At 42.2% G+C, this 22,972-nt stretch overlaps 2 protein-coding genes across 2 annotated transcripts in view; one reads left to right on the top strand and one right to left on the bottom strand.

Moving 5' to 3' along the window:
• Rps17 (ribosomal protein S17) overlaps nt 1-22,972 on the top strand; it is a 203,539-nt gene that overhangs the window by 158,295 nt on the left and 22,272 nt on the right. The gene's annotated exons all lie outside the window — the stretch shown is intronic.
• Nucleotides 1-22,972, bottom strand: part of LOC143369799 (furin-like) — a 431,604-nt gene that overhangs the window by 389,208 nt on the left and 19,424 nt on the right. Inside the window, exon 2 of the mRNA XM_076814185.1 lies at nt 18,399-18,955. Within this exon, the coding sequence (XP_076670300.1) occupies nt 18,399-18,584 (186 nt within the window). The 5' untranslated portion in view covers nt 18,585-18,955. The remainder of the gene's footprint in view (nt 1-18,398; nt 18,956-22,972) is intronic.

Genomic DNA, 22,972 nt, shown 5'->3' with positions numbered 1-22,972 from the left:
CGTTCGCGTTCTTCGTCACGGGACGAACTGTGTTGGAGGGGATACGTTGACGCGAGCGGGCGATTCCCCTTGCCCCTGTGACATTTCAGCTTCGTAGTAGTCTTGCTTCTTCTCATCTCGTAATAGTATATATATTTACAACAGCCACGAAATCTGCCGGTCGCCAGAAGAACTAGGACGAAAAAGTCACACATTCTGGACAGGAGTCGAAACACCTGTCTATTACACCGTGGTTTGACGTCACGGCGTCATCACGCGCATGTTCAGACGCTATCCTGAGCACTACGATCAGGGCGCCACCTCGACCGAGTTTCAATTGCGATACATTCTCATTGTCAAAAATTTCAGCTTTGTATGTATTTCAAATATTACTCGTCGAATATTCCGACTGAGCCAATGCAAAGTGCTGAAGCGTATATATAAAACTCATTCACATCTCTATTTTACAAATATATATATATATATATATATATATATATATATATATATATATATATATATATTTAGCAAATAGTAAAATAGAGATTTTATTATTTGCTTACGACTTGTTTCATTATGCGTTGCTTTTAAAAAAAGAAATATTAAGAGATACCAAATATGTGTCTAGAACTCTAGAACGTATGGATAATTCGGTTTCAGCATTTAAAAGCCTCCGCTGATGAATGGAGGAAGGAACTGTGTACACAGCGAGTGCAAACATCGAACCACAATTCATGACCAGTAAACTTAATTCCAACGTTTTTATTCGTCGACGCGACATGACAAGGATTGCAAATTAGCGACAGGCATGAGATATCTTCCCTGATAGCCAGCACGGTGGAATTTTCGTGCACGCGAACGAATGAAAGCCGTCGAGGAAGTAGCGGGTGCATACAAATGCAACCGCAAACAAATAAACAATGTGGACACTTCAACCGCTACGATCGCGAACGCACATAGCGAAAGCCTCCACAGCTGTACACGATTTGTCACACGATCATATTAAGGCATTCGGGTGGGAATAACCATTCAGTCAGGGCCGACTGTCCCCGATCGAAGGGATGTAATAAAACTACCAACAGCATGGTTTTCTGGAAAATTTACAAACGCAGAACTCGTCGTAAAACGCTGGTATAGTCTCTTGCTGGAGTATAGTGATGTCGTAAAAGCAGCAGGAAGTGAAGTCGGTAGCGCTTCTGAGTTTGTCGATGACAAATCAAGCGCACGGCGAGGAATTCGGCACACTTTTTGAGCATCAGTGCCTTAAGGCACCGGGGCGTGTAGGAATCTGCTGAAATGCATGAATGCAGATTTCAGACCTGTAATGAATGATCAAGAACATATTTGGTGTCTTGTACCTCCCAGGATAGGGTTTATGCACAACTTGAGATCCCTCTGGTGGGTGGGTAAACGAGTACAAGTGAAATTTTACCTCAAGCTTACCAACAGTTTTGTTTATCTTCCTTCTTGTGAATCGAAGTTAAAAATACAAATTTAACACCTGATCTTACGTGGCATTTTAAATGTTATAAGTGTTTTCCTGCAGAATTAATTGTTTTGACTTATACTCGTTTGCCCACCCACCAGAGATTTATTGTGGCATTAGATTAGTCATTATATCTCGGGTAGGTACTCTGCAGTAGGACTCCCGTGTACATACAATAATTCCTTGATACACGGAACCCAGGTTCTGTTCAGTATAAGAAAATGTTTATCCCCTTCAAGTAGGGGGATTTCCCGTGGAGCCAGCTGCCGCCTTTAGAGTGACTGAGACGATGGGTGACAGTGAAAAACCGAAGCGTGCGGCGACGATAAGTCATCTACTATTGAGAAACAAATTTTTTATATTTTTGGTCCTAGGTATTCTCAAGGCTTAATGGATTTTACTATTTCACTATAGCTCTATAAGCAGGAATACATTTATAGATTTCTGCGTTAAAACTGTTTATGCCTATTGTTGATTTAAAATCTTTTGGGGCTTACAAGGGGAGGACACCCTCTATGTCGAAAATAAGTAAACAGGTGTCCGAGCAGTTCTGCCAATGGGCCTTAATAATAGAGATATTTACATGGAAATTATTACAAATTTCATAGTGGCCGTGGGGTTTTAGTGGGTAAAAATCCCACAACTACCCTGGCGTCCGCGGGGAATTCCCTTCTGGAGGCGTCAGAGTGCCTTTTAATGATATCATAAAAAAAAATTTATAAATTCTTTTTTCTTATAAATTCTTTTATTTTAACTTGTTGTAATCTTCAAAAGGCATCCCGACTCCTCCAGAGTGGAATCCCCGCGGGCGCCAGGGTAGTTGTGGGATTTTTACCCACTAAAACCCCACAGCCACTATGAATTTTTTAATAATTTACATGTAAATATATTTATTATTAAGGCCCATTGGCAGAAACGCTCGGACACCTATTTACTTATTTTCGACATAGCTCCATCGCGCCAAGGCTCATCAAAATCAATGTCTACCACATGATGTCCTCCCCTTGTTAGGTAAAGGACAAAATGAAATCTGCAGAACAGCTTGTGGCGTAAGAGGCTGCTGCGATTTCTATTCGCATTTTCTTATTCCCGCTACGCCATCTGGCGGCGAAAATTAAAGCAGTCTAGGGTAAACGCACCAATAAATGAACACTTAAGGCTAATGAATGAACACTATTATAAAATAATGTTTGCAGCGCGATTGATTCCACGTGCTGCAAAAATTGTTTGGATCTGAAGCAAGAAATTACAAGAAGTCTCTAATTAATTAGTTGCTTCTTTTAATAACTTATTTTACTCATTTTAATAAAAAATGTCCATTCACTGGTACGTGTTCATTTACTGGTGCATCCACCCTAATCGGGTTAGTTGTCACCTGTTACTGGCAGTATTGGGAATTTCGACTGTTTGGTGATCGATTTTGTAAAACTTAACAGACTATTTAATGACAAAAACATTATTGCAATATTTCAATACTTATTTGACACCAGTCCTGTAACGCGATTCACCCGATTACAGAGCTCACTTTAGTAGATGGCGCTCTCACAATACTTCCCAATACACTGCTGGAAGGATCTCGTAAAGATGAACCAAATGTTACCATTTTGAACTTGAAAATCAGGTAAAAATCAAGGTGGAGTCACCAATAAAAATGTTCGTAAAGATCGTGATAATTCGAACAAAAAAAAAACGGTAACAAAAAGGTATCTAGTTGGAAAGAGATTGAGTGAGCACTTGACTGAAACTCGAGTGATATAAGCGATATCTCTACAGGTCAGGAAGTATAAAAAATGTATCTCTCGGTTCTTACGGCAGGGTCGTGTAATTAACTTCAAATATTTGAAGCCAGGCGTACCTGACAGGTCTACCGGAGCGTGTCTAGCGGGCTTTAGTAAAAGGACACAAGCGCGCTAGGTAGCGCCTACACTCTTTCGATTTTCAAATACGTGTAGTGGGTGGGCTACAGTGGTAAACATAAAATGAATGAAGGGATCGATCGAGCACAGTATTTCCTATTTGTATCCTACATTTAACAGATTTTAAAATTAATGAATGTATCATAACTGGATAAAAGCTTTGCGTTATCTAGCTACAGTGACTCGCATTAATATTCGGACACTTTTTAAAATCGCATAACTTTTTTAGAATTGGTCCAAACGACTTGAGTTTTTTTGAGAAGCTAGAAGGATTAGTTTGCTAAATGACGTATTTGGTCGTTTTGAAAAAAAATGTATTTGGTCGGAATAGCGAAAAGAATAGTAAAGGTCGATTTTTAAACTTTTTTTGAGAATCGCGGAAATTCCCGAAATCAGCGATTTTCGACCTTATTCTGCGATCTTTAAACGTTTGTAGCTCGGAGCAACGTTAAGCGATTTTGATGAAATTTTACGCACGTATACAACTTACTGCAATCTACAAACGGTTTTTTTTTTAATTTTCATTACAAGCTCACAAACAAAGTTTAAAAATCGACCTTTACTATTCTTCTCGCTATTCCGACCAAATACATTTTTTTTCAAAACGACCAAATAATTCTAGCTTCTCAAAAAAAAACTCAAGTCGTTTGGACCGATTCTAAAAAAGTTATGCGGTTTTAAAAAGTGTCCGAATATTAATGCGAGTCACTGTACCTACCTAAATTGCAGATTCTCTTCCACATTATTCTGTGCAACTTGCAAAAGCGGATAACGCAGAAGGTGACAGACGGACCTCGCCCAAAGGTGGCACATTTGTTACAGCCACTACTTAGCTGCATCTGTCGCATCGTGGGTTTACAGCGCATCAATTGTTTAACTCAAAATAACAACAGAAATAGGACGTTAGAACCGCATGTGGTCGGTGGAAACGTAGAAGTTTTGCGAGAATCAAGCAACTTCTTAAACCTTGGCTCTTTGCTTCGCTGGCGGGTATAATTCTCAAAAATAATGTTTCAGGTATCCCCGTCGTAAATTCAATTTTTGAACAGTCTTGACAACATTGTTGACTTCCATGTTCTAAGTGTTTAGACGTATTAACCCTTAGTGTCACCGGTGTCACAGGAATTGAAAGAATTGTGCGCGCCATTTGGGAGCCATTTTTCATTAACTTTAAAGCGTTACTTTACTATTACCATATGTAACAAGTGTCCTTAGGTCGGAAATACATTCGTAGAAATTCTACCGTGACACACTGTCTCGTATTGTTGCTTACGATTCAGTGGCCAGGGCCACTGAAAATACCAGGTAAATGCTAATTTTGTCTCTCAATTATTTCGATTTTCCCTTTTGAATAAATTTGATGTCGAACTTAATAATGTACGTAACACTAGTGTAACATTTGTTACATATGGTAATAGTACAGTAACGCTTTAAAGTTCGTGAAAAAAAAAACTCTCAAGTGGTGCGTACAATTCTTTGAATTCGTGCAACACGGGTGTTACGCTATGATACTAAGAGTTAAAGACAATAAAATGTGGAACTGTCATTAGAGACCATGGTATGGTACGTGTAGTAAAAAGACACGTGTACACGGGTACCCGTGCACTATTTCACGTGTATTTAAATACACGTGTATCAACGTATTTGTGTATTTTCATCAGAATTGGGCATTAACTACGGGAGAATGGGCAATGGCGGTCACTTAAGCAATAAGTGTAATAAAACCGAGTGATGTTTTTCAATTTTAAGGTTTATCGTTGTGTCTAAAAAGAAGCTCGCTTATTACCAGTAATGCCTTAATTTTTTTGTATCAAAATAGGTAATTGATTAAATAAATCTCGTTAATTTTATAATTGTGTTATTAGTTGCAATCTGAAAATTTGTAAAACCATACTTTCCGCATATTATTCTAGTAAATATATTTAAATACATTAATTCTTTTATGAATTTCGCAATCCCCCAGAGTTCTGGGATATCTGTAGATATTAAAAATCAGACGAATCAAAATACGGATAGGTTAATATGCGTGTATTTGTAAATACACGAGTATCTAAATTCACGTGTATTTAAATACACGTGAAATAGTGCACGGGTACCCGTGTACTAAAAGATACACGGATTGAGGTACAGATACGTTTAATACACGTGTACACGTGTATTTAAATACACGTGAAATAGGGATCTCTAACTGTAATTATATTATAGCTATATTTATTCCTGCTACTGTACGTACAAATTTCGTATATTTATTAAGTTATCAAGATAAGAATATGTATTTGTAAACGCACTACTATGTATTTGTGAGTTTAGAAAAATTGTTTTCTGAAAACACCTTTTCTTCGGAAGGGTGAAGGAATGTTACGCTAACACGTGAACACGGCTTTATGTTATATGTCTCCACATAGCAAAGGTTTACACGCCCCAAATTTAAATTGTCAAGTGATACAGTCGAAACCAGGAACAAAAGCTTTCTAACGACTACTACTTAGAGCTCACTAAATAAATATTGATTTCAATTGCTTCGCAAAATTGAAACAGCGCTAACATGTAAAACGCTGGTTCTTAATCAGCGAGGAACCAATCGAATGATTTGGTAGCTTGCAAATGGAGAAACTATTTATATGACTGGATAGTTTCATTAACAAAAACATGTTACAGTAGATCTTAAATAACGGCGTAGTTGGATATCGTCACTCGTTCATTAGCATCCAAATTTGTAAAATAATAATTAATCCTGTTGTATAACGGGAAATAATTTGCCATTTAATTAGCTAACTTTGCTTTAAAATTAAGATTAGCATTACACAAAAGGAATTGAAGCAGATAATTATTAGATCAGCGCTCCATTGACAGCGAACCCACCCTTTTCACAAAATCCCTACTCCATCACGTGACAAATCTGTGCTAAATAGCAAATAAATTTTCTAGCAAATGTTGATTGAATTACTATTTGAATACGGGGTCCCCACGTCAAGCAATTCGGGCGAGTCATGTCTCCTGTTTTGTTGAAAATATACAGGAATGGTTGGAGTGAAAGTTGATTGGTTTCGGGAAGTCTATCCTTGTCTATACATTTTTTATATGAAGGATAACGTGGTTGTTTTTTAAATCGATTCATTCATCTCGCTACTCAGCGCATAAATATATGGTGAAAAAAGTTAATCACTAAATTGAAGTGAACGTAAAAATAACTACTTAGCAATTAATTACCATTATTAGGGGACGTTCTTAATTTATGTAAAGCTTGGAGGGGGGAGGCGAATATCTTAGGTTTTCTTATGGGGGTGGGGGCTTCAAAACAACAAAATTCAAACATAAGCCTTATGAGGGGTATTCGCAGACGCTACTTATTCTTAAGATCATCTTAAGCATTCGGCATCCTTTACTAAGTAGTCTATTAGATTAGTAGAGGATGCCGCGCGCTTAAGGGGTTACGCCACCCTGAGGCGCTCGAAACAGCACTAAACTAGACGAATTTTTTTTACTGATACTATGAGGTTGAAAATTATTTATTTTCTTCTTATGGGTAGAGCATGTATTAGTGCATATATTGTATAAATACTGTGCAAAAATATTAAAAAATGACCGAGTTATTTGTTCTCCCGCGAAGCTCGTCCGCCGTTACACGCGTGACTAACCTAACAAATTATAACGAACATGTTCGTCTGAAATCAAAAACCCGATGATTTTCGTGTTCCTTAATAAAATACCTACGATGTAGCATAGGGATTTGAGAAAAAAAAATTTATTGCGCAAATGAGAGCAAAGTGAAAAAAATTATACGTTTTTCACGTGAAAAAACGAATTTAAACCATTAATTATATACGAATGGGGTATAGGATGGAAAAACTGATATGCTACATCGTAGAAAATACCATTAAGAATATGCGTGCCAAGTTTGAACTCAATCGGACAAATAGTTTTGGAGATATTTGATAGGTCATCTTTGAAAATGTAGTTTCGAGAAAAACGCAAAAGAAGAAGAGTAGAATGGTCGCTACCTGCTGCGGAATATCGACATCCGCGCCTCGTTGAAAGCCTATAACTCGGCTATTTTGGGGAATTTTTGCGTCTACAATGACTTAAATTATTCTTAAAACTTCACGTAACAAGAAAATGCAAAGAAAAAAAAATCGTGTTTTCAAAACTTTCAGGGTGGCGTAACCCCTTAAGAGAGATCTTAGTCTTAAACGACGACTGTGAATACCGCCCTACGACTATTTTTGTTTGACGGTTCGATCTCAACTAGGCGGGAGAATATGTGAAACAAGCGGACACTATTTTGCAAGAACAAAAAAAAGCAGCCGCCTCACACATAAAATCTCTCAAGCACCGAGTACTATCCTCTCGATTGTCGAATAAAGTAAAACCTGAGCGCATAGAATCTCGGCGCAACGAGATCAGAACATAGGAGCAGCAGATGCAAAGTGGATTCCTGAGAACGAGATGGATGCTGAAGAAAACACAGAAAATATTTCCCTCGAAATAAATTCACTCCCTATTATAGAATCAGCTGGGGGACTTGTCCAAAATCCATGGACAATTTAAGTTTTATTAATATAATTAATATGTAAGTCTAAGTAGTCGAGTAATCAGAGATTTTTCTAAAAAGAATAAATACAAATTCTATCATTAATGTTCCAGAAAAGTAATTTTAGCTTAAATTTCCCGAAACTGGGTTAAATGAATTATATGCATAAACTTTTAAACGAATTTCAAAGACTAAACTAATGCAGTGTAAGAATTATTAGAGGAAGTGCAGTGTATTTGGAATACCAGTTTATTTAAGACTAGATTCATTAAGGAAAATAAAATAATGTTAAAATGACAGGAAATGTTAAAATCGGGAAAACTTCTTTAAATAAAAAATAAATGGTAACAGATACGGTAATAAATCTATTACCACAGAAAGCCACATTCATATAGATTAAGAATCTCTGCTCCTTTTTCTGTTTCAGATAACCCTTACAGTACTTTCCGTCAACGCCAGGGCCACCCGATTTTTTTCAACGCTCTCAGTCAGCACTATGGCGTAATAGACAGGTGTTCCGACTCTGTGCCTTTTACCCCAGCGATTTTGTGTGACGATTTCTGTTTAGTTCCCCTGGCCGCCGCGAGAGGCGTCGTGGCTGAGAAGGCATATACATATGTGTTAATGTGATTGCGGTAGTAGGGATTTTAATGGTATTACTGGGCTTGCCAGAAAAATCCTGCGCGTAATGGAGGGGGAACATGCCACGCATGCGCGTGATGACGCTGTCATTTGACTGAACCTTGGCGTCGATTGGATTGACGTCACGGGGTCGTCACGCGCATGCGTGGCGTGTTCCCCTTCCACTACGAGTAGGAATTCCATACCAGGCCTGTGTATATATACGTAAATGCCTTTACAACGCCACGAAATCTGCTGCCGCCAGAAGAACTAGGACGAAAAAGTCACACATGCTGGATAGGAGTCGGAACACCTGGTCAGCACTCTATCTACCGTGTTTTTTTTTCACTATCACACAAAAATTCAGAACAATAGCTCAAGTAGTCAAGATACAATAAAACAGCTTGTCAAACCTCAAATTAATTTGTCGAACCGTTTTTGAACAAAAAATTCACAAAGAGTTACCAATTTTTCGACCCAACAAGACGCAATCCCCCCTAAAGTAACCTAACTTTAGAAAAAGTCACTAACTATAGCGCCACATGTCATTTAATTCAACGTGGAGTGATTCTATCTAGAAAGATTGCTCTCGCCAGGATCATTTTTGCTATGAATGTGCAGGTATTGTAAACAGTGGAGTGCATACCACATCCGAGTAGCTACTATTATGTGCGGTATTGCAATATACCGAACATTAAATATAAATGCTGGGAGAGTAAAGTTGCGCCGCGGCGGTTAACAACCTATGTGAATCTGAAGTTCTTGCTGTAAAAGTTTCCTAATTAATTTCATTGCCGCGATGATGGGCTATATTGAATTTAACACGCACGAATATGGTCTTTGAATCACACGTTTAATTGCGAATTGTTAGGGTGGAGCAACGTGACTCGGATACTACGGATAAAACTTCTTACAATGCTCAATTAATCTCCATACCTCTAATTAGCACAATTACGGACATATGTACCTAATTCTACATACCGTTCGTAAATTCCATAACCGATCTTACAATTAGATATAGTACACGTGTATCAACGTAATTAATGCATGTTTTATGAAGAATACATGTTTATAAATACAATGAACACTGTTTCCTTTACGGTTAACAAGCTTCGTTATCTTCTTACAATACTCCTACATCTTTACGTCATCTTCCAGGCTATGCTTGCACCCATCTCGTATTTACCTCCTTCATTGTGTACTTCATTCATTTCTTACACTCATCTTCACACATTCCTAAGTGTTTCTGTACAATGAACTCTAACTCCTACTTCACAACACCTAAACATATTTCTAATTCATATCCGAGGCCTATCTTTATTCGTGTCTTTCGTGCTGTAATGCCTCTGGATAAGTACAAAGAAATATCGTCCCAACCACCACAAATGCGCGGCGGAAAGTGGCCAAACTTCGCACGGCTGGTATCTGCTTCGTGAACACTTCTACAATATTTCGTGAATACGGTGCTAGGGCAAAGCACACGCTATTGGGCTCTGTCCTGGGCCATATTCACAAAATATTGCAGAAATATTCACGAAACGGATGCCAGCTATGTGAAGTTGGTCCAATCTCCGCCATGTATTAGTAGTGCCTATGACGTAAAGTAGGGCTGTTCGGGTACTCGAATATTCGAGTAGCTTGAAATTCGGACTGAACCGAGACTCGGTTTCCGAGCTGAGCCGAGTATGTACTCCAGGCCTGCCCTTTACGGTGCAAATGCCTCCTGAAGTTCTGGGACCCGGGCAACAGCCGAGCGCGGGACTGTTAAGGTGAAATCTGGCGGCACGTGGATTGGCGAGCTTCGCACGAGACTCGCCGAGCCTACGCACCGTCAGAAAGCTCTTAGCTCGCCGAGTCCACGCGCCGTGAGAACGCTCATGGCTCACCAACTCGTGAGCATGGCGAACCTGGGCGAGCCTGGGCGAACGAACCTGGACGAACCTGGGCGAGCCTGGGCGAACCTGGGCGAACCTGGGCGAGCCTGGGCGAACCTGGGCGAGCCGAGCCTCTCGCCGAGTCTCGCGCCATGGGAACGCTCATGGATCGCCGACTCGCGAGCCTGGGCGATCTTGGCAGGAAACTCGGTGATGCCACGCGCCGTCAGAATGCTCATGGCTCGCCGACTCGCGAGCCTGGGCGAACCTGGGCGAGCCGAGCCTCTCGCCGAGTCCCGCGCTGTGATGCCAGATCGGGGACGGGTTCCCTCGAGAATTTCCCCCACCTCGCGCATACCACGCCGGAGCAGCGCGTCCGTGAGCTCAGCGCTTCGGAGTCCAACTCACGGACATGCAGCTCCGGCGTAGTGTGCGCGAGGTGGGGGAAATTCTCGAGGGAACCAGTCCCCGATCTGGCATCACAGGTCCCGCGCCGTGAGAGCGCTCATGGATCGCCGATTCGCGAGCCTCGGCGAGCCTGGGCGAGCCGACCCGACTCTCCGAGTCCCGCGCCGTGAGAACGCACATGGATCGCCGATTCGCGAGCCTGGCGAGCTGGCTCGGCTCGCCGATCCACGTGCCGTCAGATTTCACCTTTACGTTGCTAACCACAGCATGGGCTGCGGGAGAACTGCATGAGTGTGCGGCCGTCCATGCAGGCTCGTACATGGACGCACACTCGTGCAGTTCTCTCATAGCTCTCGCAACGGGTAGCATTGGAACAGTTACGCGCCTGGCTGTTGCCCGGGTCCCAGAACATCAGGAGGTATTTGCACCGTAAAGGGCAGGCCTGATGTACTCGAAAAAAGCGAGCGGCTCGTAAGAACTGAGTAGCTCGGAGAAAACCGAGAACTCGAATTTTTTCGAGCTTCTTGAAGAGAACCGAGCAGTCCGGATGTATCGAATAGTTTGGAGCTTGAATGTTTCGAATATTTTAGAATACATATGTTTATCTACTGGATAATGCTTCGTAATAATGTGAGTAATTAAAATGTAAACTGCAAATGAAAATATTCTCTAACTATTCAAATTAATTTTTCGCGTAGTGGAAATGAAGGAGGAGAGACGGAATGGGCATTCCGTAAAAGTAGGAAGTTTGGGAGGTCATCGCCATTCGAGAACAGGATGAGCGGCATAGAGGAGCTGCTGTGGAGGATTAGGGAGGAAATGAATAAAGGGCTGGTGAAAGTCACCAAGGAAGGGAAACAGATTAGGAAGGAGATGGAGGAGAAAAAGGAGATCGAGGGGAGAGAGGTAAGGATGGGTGACGAAGTAGAACGGGATGGAGAGAAATATGGTTAGGAATCTTAACCACTATTCGACATACCCGGACTGCTCGGTTCTTTCGGCCCGCTCGGTTCTCTTGAAGCCGCTCGAAAAAATTCGTGTCCTCGGTTTTCTTCGAGCTAGGTACTCGGTTCTTTCGGCCCGCTCGCTTTTTTCGAATACTCGGATCGGCTAGGTTCTTCAGCCTAGTTTACATTAGTCAAGTAAACGGTACAGTAGAGTGGCGAGTGTGAAAAAGCATACCTAACTCGACTAGTGTAAACACTTGGTCAAGTAAAAAAGTCGAGTAAACGGGCGAGTATTAGGAGAGTCCAGTGGTAGAGCGGACAGCATAGTAGCTGGGCCGAGCATTGGGCTCACTTCACTAGGCCGAGTTACTTGACTAATGTAAACTAGGCTTTCGAGCCGAGTCAGACTCGGTTCGCTTTTTCCGAGTACTCGAACAGCTCTAATGTAGACATTAGGTGTACTCAATCGGCCGCTCATTTCCGCCTTCTACTGCGCCACGGTGTAATAGACAGGTGTTCTGACTCCTGTTCAGAATGTGTGACTTTTTCGTCCTAGTTCTTTTGGCGGCCGCTGGATTGGCGCTCAAGGAGCAAAGGCTGACTTCTTGCGCAAAATACGACTAAAAGCTCTACTACAATCACATAAATGCATGCATACATGGATTTCTTATCACGACGCCTCTCGCGACGGCCAGAGGAACCACACAGAAATCGGCACCCAAAATCGTTGGGGTAAGGTGCTGAGTCGGATCACCTGTCTATTACACCGTGTACTGCGCATTCCCACTTTCCGGCATATTAAAATATGTGTGTATATGAATGCATATGGAAGTGTGCGGACGCGTTATCAGAATGTTGATAAATTAATTCTACACTATTGGGTGACAACCCAATATGGAGGATCTGGGGAAGGGCACGTTAATGGCTAATCTGGAAGGCTGCGCAAGAGCACACCTAATGTCCTTACATCATGGTAGTACCTATGTATTTGTCGCAATATTTTTTAGCAAAAGTGTAGACACTGACTGATCGAAAATGGAGGGTTTTGGGATCGATACAGTGCTCCCCGATTTAAGCGAAAAGATTCGGGGCGAAGTTTTTCGTGAAGCTGGAGCAGGGAAACTAGTTAGCGCCTAATAAATTGACTTTTCTCTGGATGCCCGCTCGAACCATCCGCCAAGGAGAGTGAACGAGATAAACCGAGAGTGAGTGACACAGCGCACCAGCCAAAGGCCCTTGGTAGATGGCGAGGTAACCAAGAGTCCACGCGTGCAGACTTTCATGTTTTATTACACCTTGATGAGGGTATCACAGATGAATTGGCGAGATTCTGCCGATGAAAATGTCTTCAAAAAACGAAGCAATTCGAACTATTTCTAATTGTGAATATACGTTTACAATTACAGTGATCCCCGGACTGACCAGTAGACCTTGCGATGGGTTATGCGCAGAGTTGCCAACTTCTTTTCAGCAAAGTATAGTTTACTTTACAACGAAATGTGATAAAAAATGTAGTACGTTGTGAAAAAATATAGTAGATACTTTTCAGAGGAAAGCGGAAAACTACATTAAAATAATTTCATCTTATTTTTTAAATGTATATTTATTTGTGCACTTTGCATTATTAATTGAAGAGCTCATTTTTTATCAGAGATACTGGCTCTGCTTCTCTCATCCCGGCACATCATATTAATTATAGAAAAAATCCTCTGAGTTAAAGTTTAAAATTCGCAAATTAAAATTTCCATGGTGCCATAGAATAAAAAAATTAGTTATAATTGTAGAATTTTATCTTTCTATCGGAAATATAGAATTTCTACGTACTATATCTTTTTCTAACAGTGTATAGTACACTAGACAAAAATATAGTACCATACAATATATATATTATAGTACGGTTGGCAACCCTAGTTATGCGTGTAGTTATAGGTTGCAAAAAAAGTTTTGATATTAAATTTAGAAATTGCGATTTATTTTATAACAGAGAAATTTATTATTCTATTACTACTCCACTCCTCCCTATTCGCGCCGTACCCTAATGCCCCTTTTCCTCTGCCACTCTCTTCTCCCTTCTTCTCTACTTCCACTATTTTTTAGTTAAGCATTCATAACTCTTTGGTTTTTGGATTTTCATTTATTCTTGTTTTATCTTAAGCAGCATCCGCGATGCCCTCCCCAAATTAATTGAGAGTTCTCTGTGGTGAGACAAACAAGTTTTCCAATTTCGTTAAAATATGTACATACAGTGAGTAACGAAAATATTCGGACACTTTTTAAAATCGCATAACTTTTTTAGAATTGGTCCAAATGACATGAGTTTTTTTTTAAGCTAGAAGGACTAGTTTGCTAAGTGACGTGCTTCGTCGTTTTGAAAAAAATGCAATTGGTCGGAATAGCAAAAAAAATAGTAAAGGTCGTTTAAACTTTTTTTTGTGAGCCTGTAATGAAAATTAAATAAAAATAGTTTGTAGATTGAAGTAAGTTGTATACGTGCCTAAAATTTCATCAAAATCGATTACCGTTGCTCTGAGCTATGACGCTTAAAGATCGCAGATCGAAATCGTTCCAAATATTATTTTAAACCAAAAATTCGTGAAAGCTGTCAAGTATCAGGAAGACTAATAAATAGTTTTGAACATCACAATATATTAAATATTTCAGTGCAACGATAAATATTGGAGTATCTGATATTTTTCCGAGATCTGTAGTAACTAAATTATCCATTTATAATTAATATGGAAAGTTATTTGCTAATTATATCGCTGTCTTCTTCTACAAAATTTGAGTTACTGGAGTCACAACCATTTGTAACTCGTAATATTATCCATACTTATTATGCTTTGGCTGACAAATCAATGACGATTAAGGGTATTGGGATTGAATAGGAGATTGAATGATACAGTTCCTATTGTCTTCAATCATTATATTAACATTAAGCCCGGGACAGTTAACGCATCATAAATAAAATATACCTATAATAAAACTATTACTGCTATCATTTAATTTAATGCATCAAAATAAAATTAATATATTTAAAATTTTATACTGATTCGAAAAAGTGGGCAATAGTTTCTTTAAAACAATATTTGCTGAAAATTGGCTTGAAAACTGAAATCATGACATCCGGCCATCTCTCTCGCGATGCCGAGAAAGACGTCCCGCATAATAATTCAAGAATAAAGAAAAAAGAAAAAAGGAAAATTATTTATGAGTTAATACTACAAGGATTAATTAAAATTCAGTTATAGTTAAAACAGAATTACAATTAACTCTGATATTAACATTGTAACACATAAAGAATAAGTCAAACGAAAACAGAATCCAAAGCCATGAAAATTACTGGAAGCGAAACACATTTTAGCCTCATATTACAAGTATTATTAAAATAAATTACTCGACGACTGAAGTATATCGAATGGGGCTTCGCAGCCACTTAATACATCCTACATATACCTACCTATAGAAATACATAAGATAGTTTTGGATGCATTTAGAATATGTCTTCATGTTTGTCTTCTCTGACACAATGCTGTGATTGTGAGTCTAGTAATTGGACGTGTATATACGTTCAATCTGAATTGCACGTAAGTAGGGTGGGGAAATTGGAAAGAAACTATACCATTGAGGTAAGATACCATTTCAGACTGTATTTGATTGTGGGAACAGGTGCTCTCGGTATCGACTCTACCTAGTACGAGAGATTGAATGCTATTGTCTTCCAGGCGAAGTTGAATGAACGAGATGAAGGTTACGCCGTAACTAACTAATCTTTAATACAATTCTGTCTTCAAAGCATCAGTTTCGCGGATATTGGGGTACGATTGTTTCACATATCATTAAAAAGTCCGTGCATATCTATAGGGACGTGATGTTGACTAACTTGGCGCCCAAGGGTGGGGGATTATGATGTTAAATGCCTGTGAAGAAGTTTCGACTTTTCATTTTTAAACTAATATTTCTGGAAAGTGAAGTTTCGTAGGACAAAAAATTATTCTTTAATTTCGAGTTGTTTCGACCCATAGAATCTACCCACTTCACTTCTACGACGATTTACGGCCCACGGTGGATAGATGTAGTATAGTCTTGTACATAGAACCAGTATGTATAAGAACCTTCACATAGCTGAGGTAGGACCAACACGCACACGTAAAGGGTAGTCCAGTTAAATAAGACCACCTAAATATATCTTCCAATTGTGATGGTACAATTGTGACGTCCCGGCCCCACCACGGTTTCGCGACTTAGTGTCGGCCAGCGCCACCAGAGGTCTACTCTTCTCGCAAGTCCTATCGTCCACTCTCGTTCGTATATATACAAGTTCCAAGTTATTTCCTCTTAGTCCCCGTGTGTCTGGGGCAGGGGCCGTCAGCTATAGCCCCTACTGATGAGAGTCTGGCTGACGGTCCCAAGACGAAACGCACCTCTGCTTTTCCTCCTCGATCCTTCAAAGCCAATCCACCCGCTCCGCACAGTTACTCCATTGCGGCGTAACCAGCCGGCCCTTAGAGTTTAGGGTGGTTACGTTGGAGGCGACAGCACAAGAACAAAACTCTCCCTTCTCGTCCAGAACGTTCCGGCAATTCTGGACGCCCTTCTCGTCCAGAACGTTCCTTCAATTTTGTGGACGCCCTTCTCGTCCAGAACGTTCCGGCAATTCTGGACGCCCGCCCTTCTTGTCCAGAACGTTCCGGCAATTCTGGACGCCCTTCTCGTCTAGAACGTTCCGGCAATTCTGGACGCCCTTCTCGTCCAGAATGTTCCTGCAATTTTGGACGCCCTTCTCGTCCAGAACGTTCCGGCAATTCTGGACGCCCTTCTAGTCCGGAACATTCTTGCAATTTGGGACGCCCTTCTCGTCCAGAAAGTTCCGGAAATTCTGGACGCCCTTCTCGTCCAGAACGTTCCGGAAATTCTGGACGCCCTTCTCGTCCGGAACGTTCCGGAAATTCTGGACGCCCTTTTTGTCCAGAACGTTCCGGAAATTTTGGACGTCCTTCTCGTCCAGAAAGTTCCGGCAATTCTGGACTTAACACAATAAATATTTTACATACAATTTCTTTATTATATTTTTTCAAGATTCTCGTTTGTCGCATGTTTGCCAAAGCCTGCGATCTCGACAAACAGAAATTTCACGTTCATTTCAAGACCATGTCATTATACATATCTGGAAGAATTCTAACGTTAGCTATAAGATTCAATAAAAAAGAATTATTCAGTTCTGTGCAAAAAAACTATTCATGACCTTGAAAAACCCGAAAAATGGCCTTGGAAAAAGTATTCTTGCAGCATATTGGTCCGTTGGGACCATTTAAATCGCATAGGAAATATTTTTTGTACCATCACAATTGGAAGAGATATTTAGGTGGCCTTATTTAAATGGACCACCCTGTATATCACGCAGAATACCTAACGCATTTATACTATACCTACATACACCACCCACACAACGCAAACCACATAACATGGTGACATAAACTATTTACACACATTTAGGTAATAGTTTCATTGTGTAAATAATTGAGGATAAGATTCAAATATAACTGATATAAAACCGATACCAAAACTGTTATAATAACTATTATACAATCGATATGAGAACTGATATAAGAACGGTAACTCGAATCGATATATTCAGAAATTTCGGTTAGTCATAGTAGACATTTAAGATAACGGTTCTTCGTAAGTGTTTCGCGAATAAACTTTATATAATAATTTGAAACAATTATTCTCAAATGAGTTTGAATCCCTGTCCGCAGGTACAGGACGAAAACTTCGGATAGCGAGCGCGAAAATTCCGTCTGCTCCTCGTATCAGATAGAGCGCATCGATGTGGTAGATATGAAAATTAAAGCTAAGGATGGCGAATCAATGTGAATTGCCTCATGCCTCGAGATTATAAAGGAAAATATCACATTTGCATATTAGAATCCCCTGGCTTTGCAAATTTATTATTGGGCCACAACACTTTCAAATATCATTTACACAGGGTGGGTCTGGACGGGTGGTGCAACCGGACTATGGTAATTCCCCGGCGCAAAATAAATGGAAAACGTAAAATAAACTTTTTCTGTATGAGATTCCTATTCCAGGAAAATCGATTTTGTAATTTCGTGGGGTATACCCGATCAAAAATCAGCAGAATTTATCAGTAAATATGGCACAACTGTGAGTGAAATGAATCCTTGAATGACATTCTATAACAACTTCCTTCTTATGACGCTTAACTTTTAACCCAGTGTAAGCATTTTTCCAAACACTGTTTCCTCAAAAACAAAGCCCAAAATTCAAACAAAAATTATTTTATAATTTCGTCTTATTTCTGCAGAAGGATTTATTTCACTCGAGTTGTTCCATATTTAGTGATAAATTCTGCTGAGCTTTGGCCATGTACGTATACCTCCTGAATAATTACAAAATCGATTTTCTCGAAAGCGAGATCTCATACAAAAATATTTTATTCCACATTTTTTACTAATTTTTGTCCAAGAAATTACTATACGTCCGGCTGTACCACGCGCCTTGGTCCACCCTGTGTAAGAAAGCTAAAATGTTGCTGGCAACGTTTAAAAAAAAATTAATCCAACTATTCCACCGTTGGATCATACAATTTCAAGAAGCTATAGGAGACGCACTCACCTGTCCGTAATTGTCGTAACCATATTTCCCGGCGATCTCAGCAGCAGCTTCCGGCCCATCCGGCACGTGGACTGCAAATTGGTTGGTGTAGATCGGGGCGGGTCGCAATCGTGGATCAGCTTCCGTTTTCACGAGGCTACCGATCACCAACAGAACGCACAACACGCACCCTTTGACGATCATCATCGTCGACGGGGAATGACGGGAAACACTACGACACTGCTGTTCACGCGCGACGGTGATTCGCGGTTGAAATTTTCCCGACCGAAGGTTAAACGCGGAGAAATATGACGTTCGATGCTAGATCTCCCGTAAGATCTGACGCGTCCCGCCAATTTTCGTTCACTTTTCGTACACCATTACCGTGAACATCCCGACGGCTTCGATGGAGGACGAGGAGGATAAGAAGGGGGTGGAGGAGGACAAGGAGGAGGACAAGGAAAAGGAGAAGGAGGAGGAGAAGGAGAAAAAGGGGCTGGTAGGTTAATGCAGCAACGCAATATCTTGAAACGGCACTACGAGATTTTGATTACTCTGATCGTCGCTGGTCGCCTTATCTGTAACAAAAAGAACCAAGGAAAACCGCTAGCGTTACTCGGTGCACATTCTGGTTAAGACGACGGAAGGATGTCGCTAGAATACTTGCGGTGGGGTGATACTAACTATCGCGGACAGGGTTTTCCCTGCTTTACGGATACGTTACATTTTATTTCACGGTTGCTGGGGCGTATGTAGGGGAGACCGGGGCTAGTTGACTAATTCCCATTAATTGTTGTATTATGGTATAAATTATGCTGCGATTCGCGATGTTGAAGTATATGAATGACCAGTAGGGCGGAGGGGAAAATTTAAATTTGAATTTTCAGTTGGCCTGGGTGGGGGATAGTTGTCTTTTGATTAACCAAACACAACTGTAAAAAAAAATTGGAAAAATATTCATGTCTGCAGGTTCCTTTTTCTCCTAAATAATCATATGATCGAGAAGGAACAGAATCTCTAATACTCTTGGGGAGTAAATTATAGCAGTGTGCAGCAGTAAAGGAAAACGCACCACCAAAGTTAGCAACAGGGTACATGTGCTTGTGGCCATTGCATAATGATCTTATACTTAAATTGCTTGCATTATGTGGAGAATGTCACATCATAAATATTTTGTTTAGTATACCGACAGAAATATAGGATTACATTTATTGCTTGCAAGGAAAAGGATTATATTTTTTAAGAAGTGGCCAAAACTGGTACAATACCTTAAGATGAAATCTGACGGCACGTGGATCGGCGAGCCGGGCCGGCTCGCCCGCGCTCGCGAATCGGCGGATCCATGTGCGTTCTGACGGCACGTGGGATCAGCGAGTCTCGCCCAGTCTCGCTCAGGCTCACGAATCGGCGATCCATGAGCGTTCTCACGGCGCGGGACTCAGCGAGAAGCTCGAGTCGCCCAAGTTCACGAGTCGGCGAGCCGTGAGCGTTCTGACGGCGCATAGGCTCGGTGAGTCTCGTGCCAAGCTCGCCGATCCACGTGCCATCAGATTTCAGCTTTAAAGTGGCCACAAATGGTGCATCTACCCTTTATAGAAAGGTGAAATCAGATGGCACGTGGATCGGCGAGCCGGCTCAGCTCACCCAGGCTCGCGGATCGGCTATCCATGAGCGTTCTCACGGTGCGGCTCGGCTCACCCAGGCTCATCCAGGCATATACGCATATAGACGGAGCAGAAGCTGTGACTGTTGGCGAGGGGAAGGTAGGCTTGGAGGGGAAAAGGCAGAGGTTCAGATACTGGTACGTCGGCTAGCTTCGGATGCATTCGGCATGTATAGGGTAAAGGACCCAATTACTGACACCTAACCAATTACTGTCACCTTTAGCTATGTTACTTAAAATAACGAATAAATAAACTACAGTATTTATATAGATTATTCTATAGTATAGATTATAGGTTGAATTACATAATTCTTTTTGTGTGTGACTTTACAACGTTTATTTGTTCGTTATTTTAAGTGAAATAGCTTATGGTGACAGTAATTGGTTAGGTGTCAGTAATTGGGTCCTTTACCCTACCCACTGCGTTACCCGATTTACTCGTATCGCTCCTCTTACCGCGAATCTTGTCACTCCCCGCAGCTTACGCTCCGTCTACACATGTCTATGCGTCCAAGCTCGCGAATCGGCGATCCATGAGCGTTCTCACGGCGCGGCTCGGTTCGTGGAGGCTCGCCAAGCCGGAGCCTCAGTGCCTTTTGCTCGCCCAGGCTCACGTGTTGGCGATCCATGAGCGTTCTCACGGCGCGGGACTCGGCGAGACGGCTCGGCTCGCCCAGGCTCAGAGTTAGGAGCGATGGGGCCTCAGTGACGGAGGGGGAAACGCCTACAGGACCTTCATGCACACATAACCACCACTCCTGTAGGTGTTTCCCCCTCCATTCACTGCGGCTCCATCGCTCCTAACTCTGCCCAGGCTCGTCCAGGCTCGCGGGTCGACGAGCCATGAGCATTCTCACGGCGCGGGACTCAGCGAGAAGCTCGAGTCGCCCAAGTTCACGAGTCGGCGAGCCGTGAGCGTTCTGACGGCGCATAGGCTCGGTGAGTCTCGTGCCAAGCTCGCCGATCCACGTGCCATCAGATTTCAGCTTTAAAGTGGCCACAAATGGTGCATCTACCCTTTATAGAAAGGTGAAATCAGATGGCACGTGGATCGGCGAGCCGGCTCAGCTCACCCAGGCTCGCGGATCGGCTATCCATGAGCGTTCTCACGGTGCGGCTCGGCTCACCCAGGCTCATCCAGGCATATACGCATATAGACGGAGCAGAAGCTGTGACTGTTGGCGAGGGGAAGGTAGGCTTGGAGGGGAAAAGGCAGAGGTTCAGATACTGGTACGTCGGCTAGCTTCGGATGCATTCGGCATGTATAGGGTAAAGGACCCAATTACTGACACCTAACCAATTACTGTCACCTTTAGCTATGTTACTTAAAATAACGAATAAATAAACTACAGTATTTATATAGATTATTCTATAGTATAGATTATAGGTTGAATTACATAATTCTTTTTGTGTGTGACTTTACAACATTTATTTGTTCGTTATTTTAAGTGAAATAGCTTATGGTGACAGTAATTGGTTAGGTGTCAGTAATTGGGTCCTTTACCCTACCCACTGCGTTACCCGATTTACTCGTATCGCTCCTCTTACCGCGAATCTTGTCACTCCCCGCAGCTTACGCTCCGTCTACACATGTCTATGCGTCCAAGCTCGCGAATCGGCGATCCATGAGCGTTCTCACGGCGCGGCTCGGTTCGTGGAGGCTCGCCAAGCCGGAGCCTCAGTGCCTTTTGCTCGCCCAGGCTCACGTGTTGGCGATCCATGAGCGTTCTCACGGCGCGGGACTCGGCGAGACGGCTCGGCTCGCCCAGGCTCAGAGTTAGGAGCGATGGGGCCTCAGTGACGGAGGGGGAAACGCCTACAGGACTTTCATGCACACATAACCACCACTCCTGTAGGTGTTTCCCCCTCCATTCACTGCGGCTCCATCGCTCCTAACTCTGCCCAGGCTCGTCCAGGCTCGCGGGTCGACGAGCCATGAGCATTCTCACGGCGCGGGACTCAGCGAGAAGCTCGAGTCGCCCAAGTTCACGAGTCGGCGAGCCGTGAGCGTTCTGACGGCGCATAGGCTCGGTGAGTCTCGTGCCAAGCTCGCCGATCCACGTGCCATCAGATTTCAGCTTTAAAGTGGCCACAAATGGTGCATCTACCCTTTATAGAAAGGTGAAATCAGATGGCACGTGGATCGGCGAGCCGGCTCAGCTCACCCAGGCTCCCGGATCGGCTATCCATGAGCGTTCTCACGGTGCAGCTTGGCTCACCCAGGCTCATCCAGGCATATACGCATATAGACGGAGAAGCTGTGACTACTGGCGAGGGGAAGGTAGGCTTGGAGGGGAAAAGGCAGAGGTTCAGATACCGGCACGTCGGTTAGCTTCGCATGCATTCGGCATGTATATAGGGTAAAGGACCCAATTACTGACACCTAACCAATTACTGTCACCTTTAGCTATTTTACTTAAAATAACGAATAAATAAACTATAGTATTTATATAGATTATTCTATATTCTATATTCTATATTCTATATACTATAGTATAGATTATAGGTTGAATTACATAATTCTTTTTGTGTATGACTTTACAACGTTTATTTGTTCGTTATTTTAAGTGAAATAGCTTAAGGTGACAGTAATTGGTTAGGTGTCAGTAATTGGGTCCTTTACCCTACCCACTGCGTTACCCGATTTACTCGTATCGCTCCTCTTACCGCGAATCTTGTCACTCCCCGCAGCTTACGCTCCGTCTATACATGTCTATGCGTCCAAGCTCGCGAATCGGCGATCCATGAGCGTTCTCACGGCGCGGCTCGGCTCGTAGAGGCTCGCCAATCCGGAGCCTCAGTGCCTTTTGCTCGCCCAGGCTCACGTGTTGGCGATCCATGAGCGTTCTCACGGCGCGGGACTCGGCGAGACGGCTCGGCTCGCCCAGGCTCAGAGTTAGGAGCGATGGGGCCTCAGTGACGGAGGGGGAAA

The sequence above is a fragment of the Andrena cerasifolii genome, chromosome 6, assembly GCF_050908995.1.
Source record: "Andrena cerasifolii isolate SP2316 chromosome 6, iyAndCera1_principal, whole genome shotgun sequence".
Taxonomy (NCBI): domain Eukaryota; kingdom Metazoa; phylum Arthropoda; class Insecta; order Hymenoptera; family Andrenidae; genus Andrena; species Andrena cerasifolii.
The sequence above is the reverse complement of the archived record's forward strand: the minus strand, read 5'-3'. Positions and strand labels throughout refer to the sequence as shown.